The sequence below is a fragment of the Mandrillus leucophaeus genome, unplaced genomic scaffold (genome assembly GCF_000951045.1).
Source record: "Mandrillus leucophaeus isolate KB7577 unplaced genomic scaffold, Mleu.le_1.0 Scaffold677, whole genome shotgun sequence".
In the NCBI taxonomy this organism is placed as follows: domain Eukaryota; kingdom Metazoa; phylum Chordata; class Mammalia; order Primates; family Cercopithecidae; genus Mandrillus; species Mandrillus leucophaeus.
In genome coordinates, this window is record NW_012107330.1 from 529,771 (window position 1) to 543,760 (window position 13,990).

General features: G+C 34.7%; 1 protein-coding gene across 1 annotated transcript in view; it reads right to left on the reverse strand.

The window, feature by feature from the left end:
- Positions 1–13,990, reverse strand: part of DPP10 (dipeptidyl-peptidase 10 (non-functional)) — a gene marked incomplete at its 5' end in the record, with an annotated part of 598,060 nt that overhangs the window by 142,645 nt on the left and 441,425 nt on the right. The window contains one exon of the mRNA XM_012002083.1: positions 2,186–2,306. Within this exon, the coding sequence (XP_011857473.1) occupies positions 2,186–2,306 (121 nt within the window). The remainder of the gene's footprint in view (positions 1–2,185; positions 2,307–13,990) is intronic.

The window sequence follows — 13,990 nt, forward strand, 5'->3', positions numbered from 1 at the left end:
TCTGTCACTGATGGACATTTGGGTTGATTCCAAGTCTTTGCTATTGTGAATAGTGCTGCAATAAACATACATGTGCAAGTGTCTTTATAGCAGCATAATTTATACTCCTTTGGGTATATACCCTCTCAAATTTTATGGCCCAATTATATCAAGGAGACTTTTCCCTAGGGACACACTTGTGAGTTTTTGCAAATTGTTACATCTGCTTAGATTTTTCCTTCCTTATTTCTTCTCATGCGTAACACTTGTTAATTGTTCAGGCTTGACTCAGATGCTCTCTCTCTCTTTTCTCTCTCTCTCTCTCTCTTCTCTCTCTCTCTCTCTCTCTCTCTCTCCCCCCTCCTCATTTTAAGAGGTAAGGATCTCACTCTGTTGCCTAAGCTGGAGTGCAGGGGCCTGGATCATAGCTCATTGCAGCTTTCAACTCCGGAGGTCAAGCAATCCTCTCTTATTAGCAATCCTCTCTCTTCAGCTGGGAACACAGGTGCATGCCACCACATCTGGCTAAGTTTTAAAATTATTTAGTAGAAATGAGAAAGTTGCTTTGTTGCCTAGGCGGGTCTGGAACTCCTGGCTTTGAATAATTCTCCCACCTTGGCCTCCCAAAGCACTGAGATTACAGGCTTGAGCTACTGTGGTTGGCCAGGGTTTCTCCTTTAGAAAAATGCTTGCAAATCCCTAGAATGGTATCATTCCTTTGTTCTGCCACAGAATTATGTGTTGACTAAGATTCAACTACTTACCACACTGCATTAATATGGTTTCTTCATCTGTCAGGATGTCACACAGTAACAATAATACTTTGAAGAAAAAGGATATGTCTTAGTCTTCACACTTCAATTAACTCCTGCTACCTAGATTGCCAGAATTAACCAGATTTTACATGTGTTCTCCACCTGTTTATTAAATTCTGGGGGCCATCCCAGTCCCCTCCAGTAATGTATGTCTTTGAAATAGAAAAGCCAAATTTAGATTCTGTCACTCTCAACCAATGAACCCTCCTTACCTGTGTATTTCTTTTTCTAATATACACTTTCACAGCATACTTATTGTTGATATTTTCCTGAAGCCCTCACTGCTCTTCACAGTAAATTGTAGCCTCTAAAAATCTTATTTGATGCTGGCATGTACACAGAAATCTATTATAGGTATAAATATACATGTACACATATACATATAAATCTCAAGGGTTACCACATCTCTTCCTTAATAAATTAGCTCCACCTAAGAAAATATTTCACATAAGTATATGGTCTATCAGAGCAGTACTTTTTGCTCCGCCTTTTATCTTTGCACCTAGACACCTATCTGGAATACAGTAGGCCTTCAATGATATTATTTGAGTGACAGAATGAATGAATGAATAATTGGTCTAAATTATTCACTTTTCTTATAGAATTAAAAATACCAATTCTGAGGTAGAGAGATTACATTTGCAAATACTGCCCATGAAATAAAATTTACTTTTTGAATGAGTCATAGTTTTATAATTTATAATAAAGTAGACTTACTTTCAATCTTGACATATTTTGCCAAAATCAGCTGAAGCGTCTGAAACATAGGTAATAAACTCAAACTTTGCGTCTCCCTCAGGCAATCTGTATCTAGAACTCAGTTGATAATTGGTATGTGATAAAAACTGGATAACTTTTCATCACCTGATTTATTTTTATATTCTCAGCTATTACTAAAACTTGATTCAATAGATATTGAAAATAACAACTCTTTATGTGACTTTTATTTTGCTCCCTCTGTAATAGCTTATAAAGTGTGACAGAATGTCCCTAATGGAAATAACTAAAATCAGGTGGCTTTCTATGCATTTTTTTTTTTAGAAATAAAGGTTTCTGTTTCTTCTTTTCCAGAGAGTCAGAAAAAAATTCAGCACCTAATTCCAAAGTGATGTAAGGTAACCATTTACTTTCATTAGTTGTCCTCACAAATAATATCTATCTAACCTATATGTACACGTATATACCAAATGTGGAATCATATAAATAGATGTAAATCACAACCACACAAAATATAAGCGCATGCAAAGATATGAAAGCATGCGGGCAATTTTGAGAGGAAATGAGAAGAAATTGTACTATAAGTATTGCTCCAGAATGAATAGACTTTTTTTGGTAGATTTTGTATAAAAAATGTCATTTGTTTCTTTTGAAACTAAATCTGATCAACTCACCTTCATATAACCAGTCAGCAATCCCATTAAAAATTATTTCTTCTTTTCCAGAAGATGTCAGTCGCAATGAACTGCTCTTTATATCAGGTTGATAGTAGATGTTATTTTCAAAAATATAAATCTGGATCAGGAAACATGTGAAACAAACAAAAAACCCAACACGTTAGGATGCCTTTTAAAACTTTAGTATTACAGAATGATCACTGAATAGCCATGTTGTATTATTTACCGCTTCAAGTTGTTTTTATTTAAGGCATATGTTTTTATTGCTTTCAATTATTAATGCTGTTTTCTGTTTTATTGTATCAATATCAAGTTGTCATTTGGAAATTCCATGGCACTTGGTATTGATGTTTTTAAATCCATATTTTTAGCAACAATATTTCAACTACTTAATAATTTCTCTCCATACCACAAAATTGGTTTGGCTTTGAGATAACATTTTGCATACTCAAGAGACTGATAACTGTAACTATAAGCCATTTTAGTAATGCCAACTGACTGTTTGAAGAGCTTCAATTTGGGGTCTTTACTTTTACAAAAATGCATTTGGTGATCAATAAAATAATCTCTAGATAATCTCTCTGATTCTATCCAGCTCAGCTCACAGATTCACTGATGGCAGAAACGATAATAAAATTCCTCTGAACTGATAAGTGGAACACAGCTTCCATTGTACCAGTCTTGGCAACTCTTTGGTAAATAGCACAGCAATGATAACCTTGTAACTGAGAGTTCCAGAAAGAGTTTTAATTTGAAAATATCACAGAGTCTGCCAAAATAATATCAACAATAGCCCCAACAATAGGAACAAACTAAATAAGTCAGGATGTGCCTATGATATAGACAATTCAGGATAACATTTTTTATAATTCACTTTACAATGTCTTTAATGCCCAATATTTGAAACTGCTGACCCATGTGGTATTATAACCTTCCACAGAACCATGTTTCTGTGGTTAGGGGAAGCAGAACATTGTCCAGGGCAAGCCAAATTGCTGTTTAGATCAAACATTCTACTAAGAAAGTGAAAGATGGCATAGGGCCCGTGTATCTTATCATGCTATAGAATCAACACACAATAGCGAATAGAGAAAGCACAAGAACTTCCAAAACAATTGTCTGAATAATTACGAGGCCCTAGGTTTTAAATCTTGGTGTGCACAGTGACAAAGCAATTTTAATATCTAGAACATTTCATGGATATTCTATTTTAATTCTGGTGATTTAACAAGCATTTACAGGTGGGTGTATTTAATTATTAATTCCACCACTACAACAGGATCTTTTTTATATCACAGGTGAGAATCTCAATATCAGAGTAAGAATGCAAAAATAAATAAAAACAATGAAAGGAGGGTACTGCAGGGTGCTTAAAAGCATAGGCTTTATAGCCAGGCAGCCTAAATTTAAAATCCTAATAACCTTGATAGCATTCTTAACCTTTCTAAATCTCAGTCCTCTACTTTATAAAATGCGAATAATACTTACACATACTTTACAGATCTGTGGTGAAGCATAAGTGAGATGATGAATACAGAATAAAGAACACATTGGGCTATTACTAAAAGCAGGGTGGCCTGTATACAAGATAACCTGGTTCAGAATGTTAAGAGTTTTGGAGGCAACAAACTCTAAGTCAAAATGAAACCTCTACAGCTTTAGCTGATATGTAAATCATCCCAATGTTTGGCTGGTAGAGTACACATTATATTAGTTAAATATGTATTAGGAGTAGCAGCAGAATAGTAGCAGCAATAGTGGTAGTATTAATAGTAGGAAGGCAGGGGACATGAAGGAGGAGAGAGATATTAATAAATGAGATGTATTGCTTTCACCTCAGTTAGAAAGTTCTCAGGTGAGACAATGAAACAGGAAATAAGCTTATTATTGAAATTACGTGGATCACACTTAGGCAAAAGTTTGAGAATTACCTCTCAGGTTCCTTAACACTGGATAGAAGTTGGATTTAATGACTTTCACGATCCCTGACAACTGAGAAAAAATATGAACTTTGTTCTAGGCAACTGAAGCATAAGCTTTACACCTTTCAGATACTACATCCTCTTGCTTTTCACAACCAGTATACAACACAGGTGCACAACGTTTTCCTTACTTGGAGGAAATGCCTTTCCTGTGCCTGAACCTTCTATTAGGACTTGTGAGTCATAACAGCACAGAAGATGCACACATGGTCTGCTCAGCACCTGTTGCTCTTTTTAGGAGGGGAGGTGACCTCACCCAAAGTAATATGGTTCAAAATTCTCAGCTTTCTGAAGGAAATACAATCTAAGTCAAAATAATTAATAAAACCTCCACGACTTCAACAGATGTAAAAATTATCCAAAACTATTGACCAGTAATTACATTTATATTTGACAGATTGGATGATATGCAGAATCCATATGAAACTGACATCTGCTTCAATGTAGAAAAACAAGCAATATGGAATCAGAATTTTAATGCCATGCCACGGAAAGCTGTAATACGAGAGAATGTCCACAAGATGTTTTCTTCAGTGGATAAAAAATAAGTAGCTGTCTTCATGAAAATGTGCATTTTTAATATCCTAATCCCTTTTCAATTATCAAGGTTTATCCTTTAGTTGTAGTTGTTTCAAACAATAATTGAAAACTCTAACTACTACCTTAACAATTTGAGAGCTGCAAGTATTCCCAGGTACTGTCTGAGCATTCTGATGAAATTAGACTGGATCCAAATGACAATCATCAAGGGCTGCATTTAGATTTAAATCACACTGAAAATATGACACACACTAATGCTATTTATCCTAATGTTATTGATTAAACTGTCACAACATTTTATACTATTAATTATTTTCTTCAGTGAGTCACCTGATATAGTTTAGATCTATGTCCCTGCCAAATCTCATTTTGAGATGTAATCCCTAGTGTTGGAGATGAGGCCTGGTGGGAGGTGTTTAGGTCATGAGCATGCATCCCTCACAGCTGGATGCTGTCCTCACAATATTGAATGGGTTTGTGTGAGATCTGGCTGTTTGAAAGTGTGTGGCGTTCCACCACCCCACTCTGTCTTCTTCTCTAGCCATGTGATATGCCTGCTCCTGCTTCACCTTCTGATATGAGTAAACACCCATGAGGCCTCCCCAGATGCCGAGCAGATGTGTATGCCATGCTTGCACAACCTGCAGAACCTTGAATCACTTAAACCTCTTTTCTTTATAAATTACCCAGTCTCAAGTGTTTATAACAATGCAAGAACAAACACCACCTAAGCAGCATAACAAATAAAAAGGGAAAGCTATTTGACGACTTAACTCTTCAATTTGCAGAGCCAGCCAACTTCCTAGTCTTTCAAGGTCAATGGTCTTACTCTACCCATAAAATAATTCAAAATGGGTAAAGTCACCACACACACACACACACACACACACACACACAAAAGAAAGAAAGAAAATAGAAGAACAATTGAAATACTATGTACTGCATTATGCCAAGTTAGGAAATATGTAATAAACGTTTCAAGGGATATTCGAATCAATGTGTTAGTCAATGTTGCTCATTAACAAATGATTAGACCCAATATACATCACTGCTGGGCAGAAGTCTTTAAGAGTCAACTTTTAATTTGCCACCTTCTCTTCTGCCACAAGTACTACCAAATGCACCAGATGCTGGATTTCTGGATGAACAGCCATTAAGCAGATTCTCTCCACATCCACAAGGAACTTGTGATGAGCATGTGGCAAGAAATGAACATTTGATATTAAAACTTATTAAGATCTTGAGGTTGAGCTCAATTACAGTGTAAATTAGCTTACTGTGAGTGATTCAACCTGTCACAATGGCTGATATAAACAAAATTTTAGCCATCTTAAAAGAAAACAAAAACACAAAATAAAAGAAACATAATTAAACATTAGGCCTGTTTTGGCTGAAATATTACTGAAAAGCTATTCTGCATTCAATGATTTGAGTACTTTTCATGATAATTTTAAATTAGAAAATGGTGAATCACTGAAAAATCTCCACACATGATAATGGTTTGCAAAGATCTGTAAAGTTACAGTGGAGTTGAGATAGTATTTGCATTCATTCTACCATGGCTTGCTTTCTGGGAAATAAAATTGTAATTAAGAAAGTATCCCAGATAATGCCTATTGGTGGCAGGGATGCAGTGAAAACTGCCCTTTTCTAATTTAGTTGTAAAATTATAATGTTATGGCCATTTGGGAATATAATATGGCAATTGCAAACTTAACATATTCCATCTCACTAGCAATCCTAAACCTGGGACCTTGCTGTGTAGAAAAACAAAACAAAACAACAACAACAACAACAAAATACACCAACCTGTAGAGAAAAACGAGCAGTGATGTTCATTTCAGCCAAAAAGAAGAGTCACAGTGAAAACTCATCATAATTGAATTGAATGCCTGGACAGATTACTATTCATCCACACCATATAAGAACATTCATGACTTGAAGAGAATAAATTTGTGCTTGGAAAAAAATAAAGTTGACTTGGAAAATTTTCATTGAGATATCGTCAAGTAACAAAAGCAAGAAAGAAAACCAAAGGAAAACAAAAACAACAAAGAATTCAGTGTGAGCCCATTTTCATACACCAGACAATGATAATACTAACATAAATGTATACTATCAGTAATCTTACTGACACATATACATTGGATGTTGTCTGTTGGCACTCAGCTGCACTCCTGACCCTCTATGTTTTTTATTACTGGGGGTGGTTAGAAGCCTGAAATTTACATTTCTAAGACTTTCTTGCAAGTCTTCTTAGCTTCTTTGCTAGTTGGCTTCTAGCTACTTTCTGCAGAAAAGGAGAGAGCTACCAGTCACAGACTGGAAGCATCTGGAAGTGGCTCTGGCACACCAGCTTCAGCAATAGCACCTCAGTGGCAGTGGTGATGGGAGTGTAAGCTCCCGGGTCCTGCCTTGATAATAGCAACCTGTGTTTATCGGTTCTGCATACCACCACTTTGGCCCCTCCAGCCTTTACAACATTGTGACAATTATCTGTATTAAATCTCTTCTATCTGAATCACTAGAGTAATATCTGTTTTCCTGTTTGGAAACCCTTACTGAAACTGTACAAAAATGTATGAATATAGTTGCTTGGACAGTATAGTCATGCACTGCATTACAATGTTTTGGTCAGTAACAGACCATGCACGTGAGGGTGGTCCATGAAACTATAATACTCTATTTTTGCTATATCTTTTCTACGTTTCTATATGTGTGACACAAAGATACATACCATTGTGTTGCAGTTGCCCACAATATTTAGTACAGTAACATGCTTTACAGGTTTCATAGCTTAGGACCAAAAAGCTGTACCATGTAGCCTATTCGTAGTAGACCATACAAAATAGGTGTGTATAGGTATACCCTATGATGTTCACACAAGGACAAAATTGCCTAACAACACATTTCTCTGAACATATCCCCAACATTAAGTGACACATGACTGTATTTTACAAATACATGAAAGCATGGGGAGACTATGGAAGGATCTGTGTTTGCCTTTTAATATGGATGGATGTACAGTGGGGCACAGAAGTGGAAAGCAGATAGTCAAACAGAAAAGACTAGGAAGATAGTGTAAAAATTTAAAAAAATCATCTGTGTGATAAGAACACAACATGAAATCTACCCTCTTAAATTTGTAGGCATACAATGCATTATCGTTGACTGCAGGTATAATGCTGTCCAGTTGATCTCTAGAGTTTACTAAACTCACTTGACTGAAATTCTGTGCATGTTGATTAGTAACTTCCCATTTTTCCTTCTCCCTCAGGCCTTGGCAACCACCATTTCACTCTTAAATTCTATGTATTTTTGATTCCCCATAAAAGGGGAATCATGCAGTATTTGTCTTTCTGTGCCTGGTTTATTTCACTTAGCAAAATGTCTTCAAGGTCCATCTATGTTGTTGCATATTGCACAATTTCCTTCTTTTTAAAGGCTGCATAGTATTCCATTGCATATATATATAGCACATTACCCATTTATCTGTTGATGGACATTGAGACTGTTTCTACTTCCTGGCTATTGTGAATAGTGCTGCAATGACCATAGGAGTGCTAACAACTCTTTGAGATTCCAATTTCAATTATTTTGAATAAATACCCAGAAATGGCACTGCTAGATCATAAGGTAGTTTTATTTTTAATTTGTTGAGGAACTTTCATTCTGTTTTCACGTAGTACCTGGATTATTTTGTATACTGAACAGTGTACAGGAGTTCCAATTTCTCCACATTTTTACCAACACTTTTTCTTTTTATAATAGCTGTCTTAACAGGTGTGAAGTGATATCTCATTGTGGTTTTGATTTGCATTTCCCTGATGATTAGTCACTGCACTTATTGTTGTACATGACTTCTACAAGTTTTTGTATGTAAATTATACATGTTTATGAATAAAGTACCAACGTTAATTTTAGTGATGATATACATATGATGATGTAGTTGCGCTAAAGGTTCAGTTTGCACAAAACCATAGGGCAGCTTGAATGCTAGATCACATAGTTAGAACCTACTTTTTTCAGTTATTGACAAATTTAAATTTGTTATGAGCCATGAGTGTTTAATCAGCTTTAGGAAAGTATTGGGGAAGATAATTAGTGATAGTTACAGAATAAGTGATGGACATGGGGGACTGCTGGCAGAAGAATGATTCAGATATTCTGCCTAATAGGAATTATAATTGGCAAAATGGAGTCATGATTCCTAACCCATGTCTTACATGTATATGCCTAAAATGTTTGTGAATTCCAATGTCAATGTTTTAGTATCTCCCACTTGAATCCTTCTAAGGTTCATCTTCCAGAGTCAACCACTGCAGCTCTTTTTAGCACTGGTTGCATATCCTTCAAAACATATGAAGTTCTCACCTTTTTCCCTGCCTAATAGAACTTGAACATTCCAGCAACCATATCCTCAGCTCCGTTTGGCTCCTGTCCCGCCACCCATATTTCAGCCTTACCATAGCCCCTGACAAAACATGTGCTTCAAAATTTATCTGGAACCTTAGGCCTTTTGTTTTACGAGGTAAAAATTGGATTTCATTAATTTTTTTAGTCATGCCAGTTTATAAATGTCTTTAAGAACACATTTTAGAATAAACTAAATATTTGTCTTTAAATTTGGTGTAATATTGTTTTGGAAATAAATGAGGCACATGAAAATTCTTCAGTGAAATAGAATCACTATTAGGTTTCTATATCACATAGAAACTCTAACATGCTATATTTTATTTCAATAAATAAAAAAGTATTATCATATAGACTGTATTAAAACATATAAGTACATTTATAGTTATCTTTTATCAGAGAAAGGTATTACAAGAATAAGACACTTTGAATTCCATCACATACATAGGATGTTGCAAAACCTTTAAATCTGCTTAATAAATATAAATTCTTGAAATATTTGACATAATTTTAAATGGATCATTAAATATTGAAAAAATGTTTCCCCCTCTAAGCAATATGCTACATTTTATTCTGGAAACCATTTGGAGGAATTACTCTTTAAAATCTTGATGTATAAACTGATAAATGAAAAGTGCATGTTTTTATTTACATCATTTAGATTCCTTTGGTAGTATGAGTGAATATAAGCAAACACACACACAAAATATTTTGGTATTATAATTAGAATGGCTAAAATGAAAAAGAGAGCCACTCGTAAGTGTTGTCAAGGATGTGAAGCAATTGGAACTCTCATGCACTGCTGGTGGGAGAATAAATCGGTACAATCAAATTGTAAATCCTTTTAACAGTTCTTACCAAAGCAGAGCATAGGACTGACTCAGCAACTCCACTGTAAGGTATACATCTAACAGAAACAGATATGAGTAGATAGATAGATTTCTGTATCTGTGATTTCTGTATCAAAAGACACATGTGAACATGTTCTTAGTAATGCTATTTGTGATAGTCAATAATGATGTTACAAATCAGGACAATGATTACCCTTGCAGGTAAAGAGAAACTGGTTGATGTCAGAACAGAGGTTTTTCAATTGTGTGAACAATGTTCTGTTTCTGCTCTGGGCACCATGCACATGGAAGCATTCACAAGGATCAGTTCTGTACATTTTATTGCATGCATGCTAATGTAAACTTAAAGCAAAAGGAAAAATGTTATATAGAATATATATTAGCATTTATACTTCATTAAGAATATTACCATAAAGACTTATCAAGATTTACTGAAAGCCACAATGCAGCATTCAACTTTACTTTTTATAAAATTCTGTTTCCGTAATTTGTCAGTATACAATAAATTGTGTGTGTCCATGTATATAATGCAAAGCAAAGCTAGGAGCACAAGTTAAACAGTTTGATTACCTCTGACATTTTGGCCTTAAATAAATCTCTCTGTTGGTTATAAAGTACTGCTTTCATATCTCTATAGAACCATCTCTGAGACAGAACAACTCATTCAAATCACTCATGTCACCTTTGCATCAGTACCTGACATTCTAGAAATAGAATCACTATCAGGAAACTATTATCCCTTGACATTTGCAATTATTCATATCAGGAAGCCCTTCCAAAACGTTCTTATTTCTTAAAACCTTTGCAGTACTGTATGCATTTTCAAAGAAATGAAATATGTCCCTTTGTCTTAAATTCATAATTATGTAAGTCACTTACCCGCCCTAAAGCCATATCTTTTAATCCATGCTTTTTAGGAGAAAAATGGATACCAGACAAAAGTTAGCAAAAAGACCAACTCCAATAAATGGAATATAAGGAATATAATAACAGACTTTCTCTTGGTTATGTCAGTTCATAAAACTTATTTAGCAGAAGAGGAGACCTTGTGATGAATAAATCATTTTGGTAACTGAAAACATTAAGAAAAATATTTACAGGCCCCAAGAAATAAACTGGAACCTACAGGAGACAAACAGTCATCAATATTATAACTGTTATTTAAAAATCCCTTATGTGTTGATTTATGTGGGTCAAAGTGCTAGAAGATGGTTTTATCTAGTCATTGCATATCCATTTTCTTCTCTACCCAACTTTCTACTTTTTCACTTTTCCTTTACCACCCCATTGTCATGCCTTATTTTCCTTCTTCAAGCCCATTATCATGTAGGAAATATGTATCAGGTACCTCCTATGTGCTAGGCCCTGTGGTGAGCCTTGAGGTTATAAAGATTAAAAAATAGAAGATCTTATGTTCCAATGTGACTTTTCATTACAACCATACACAAATTAATATAGATATGGAGAATAAGGAAAAATAAAACCAATGGATGAGGGCATTACTTTAGCAGAAAATGTTACTGCCTAATATGAGTGATTGCAGTAGAACTCAAAATGGAAAATAAAAATAAAAGCAAGATTTTTAGTAAAGAAAAAAGTACAGAAAAAAAGAGATCTAAGAACTGTAGAAATAGTCAGTAGCGAACTAAATGACAACTATGTTATCTGAAAGATAACTTTTTTCATGGTTCTGTAGAAAAATGAAATTTTTATAAGGAGACATGAGATCTCATCCTGACAATGTTAATTGCTCTTTGTAATATTTGGGCAATCATATTACTTCATCTCTCTGAGTCTGTTTTCTCATTTGTAAAAACGCGATATTAATACTTCTCATGGTTGTCCACAGGTTTAAATAAACCAAAATCAGGTCATGGACATTGGTCAGTGTACCTGTACATAGATGTTTGATTTTTTTTTAATTGCTGGACGCTAGTGGTAAGTAATTTGCAACAAAATATAAAATATATAATTATAATTTAGAAAGAATCAAACATTTTTATCCAGTTACCCTGAAATTACGTATATGCTTTAAAAGATGGTAAATTAATGACCACACACCCATTTTCTCTATATCGGCTACCTACTATACATTTTTTCCCTCTTATTTGGGTACTCTACATCTGACTTCACTTTCTATTTTGGAGGATCGTTGTATTATGTGAGTATCCGTGGGAAGTACAACCCAGTCTTTAATCATAAGACAAAATCCAGATAAAATATCCTTAGGTCGTGCCCCCACCCTGGACTCTGAATTTTGAGAAAATAAAACTGTAATTGAAAAGTTATTCACAAAAGCAACAGCAGACCCTCAGTATCCAGCAAGGGTGGTGTGGTGCATGCCCATTAATGTGGCTTCCAGTTGCAGCATCCTAATCAGATTTTCCTGAACACATTCCTATGTTCAAAAATGTGTGGGCCCTCCTAACTCCTGTTCGTTTTCCAGTTCTGAAATTCCAACTTTCTCTTTGATTCCGAGAGCTTATAGATATATTTTTAACGAGTTCATTTTCTCTTGAAGTAAGACTGAGTCTATTTCTGTTGCTTACTCTCAGGCATCCTAATTAGAAGGTGGCATGCAACAGTTTAACCTCCAAAGCCTCAGTGTTAAGAAAGTCCTTCACTGTCATTTCTGTTGGTAGTGAGCTGAATTAACTACTCTTTCTTCCTAGGTGGGTGTCCCTCTCATTCATCCAAAGATTAACAACAGGGATCTTGCATATGCATTTCAGCCTCTGACATTAAAATAATTTGTTTTTACATTTGTATTGTAACTCTTTGTATTTCAAATGGGGATTCCAAAATTCTTGTAAAAAATTCCATAAAGAATGAGGGACACTAGAAGAAATTCTCATATGCTTATCAATAGGTTTGTGCCTAATGCTTTTCCAGTTTATGGGCATGCTGATAAGAAAACAAATTGAAAAATGCAGAAGGTGGAACCAGACTTGGTTATCTCCCATGCACATTTTTCCCACAGCTCTTGACTTTTTATACTACTTCATGAAATTTCAAGGCATCTTTGGCCACAAATGAATAAATATTGGTTTTTTTTTTTCAATACAGAAACATCCAAACATTTTTTACTATATTCTTCAAACACAATGTATACCAATAAAACAATCATAGAAAAGCGAACTTGGTTCCAAAATGCCCATGTCCAGAATTAACGTATTCCTTTTAGTATTCTTATGAACTTAAATGTAATTGAACCAATGATGACAGAGGATGAGAATCACTGAAATTCAAGCATAACTTAGGATCCAAAATAAAAAGCAGTTAGAATACTTCCCTGAGTCCTTTTCTCCTTATGAGATTCTATAGAATTGGCTATCGCTTGTACTTCAGTTAATCTGTCTGTTACAATGGGATACAACTACATACTACCTACGATGTATACATGACTACATCACAATATACCCTGATCACTTTTAATTTGGGGGTGAAAAGTATGTCAAAAGGTATTCAACAGAGTAATTTCTAATTCTCAGTAATTCATGTTGTGTTGTTTGCAATAAATTATTCCCTGTTGTTCCTCCCTTCAGTTCTAACTGCATTTTCCAATATAACAGAAGAGAAGCTGTCTGCTAGTGTTTTCATTGATATTGTCCAATTCAATGACACCAATAATATTGTATTACTACACGTTCCACAAAGAAGAAAACCAAACTCTTTAGGCTGAAATTACCAGCAAAGTATATGGTTTAGAATGATCTCTTAATCCATCTATAAGGCAGCTTCTGGCTTAGCGAACCGCATTCACTTGCCATTGCATAAATATGAATCAATGTCTGTATTTGTATTATTTGCTTCTTCATTGGAGAAGACATTGATACACAAAACAAAAAAGCTGCCTTGGTCAGAACAGCTAGGTAGACTTCCTGGAAAAAGAACATTTTTGTCAAATGTTAATGCCAAATGATATTGTAAGTTTCATATCATTTAAAGAAACGTGTAAATATATATTTGCTATTTTGAAGAAATACTTTTAAAATGAATTAATAAAGAAAATGTAA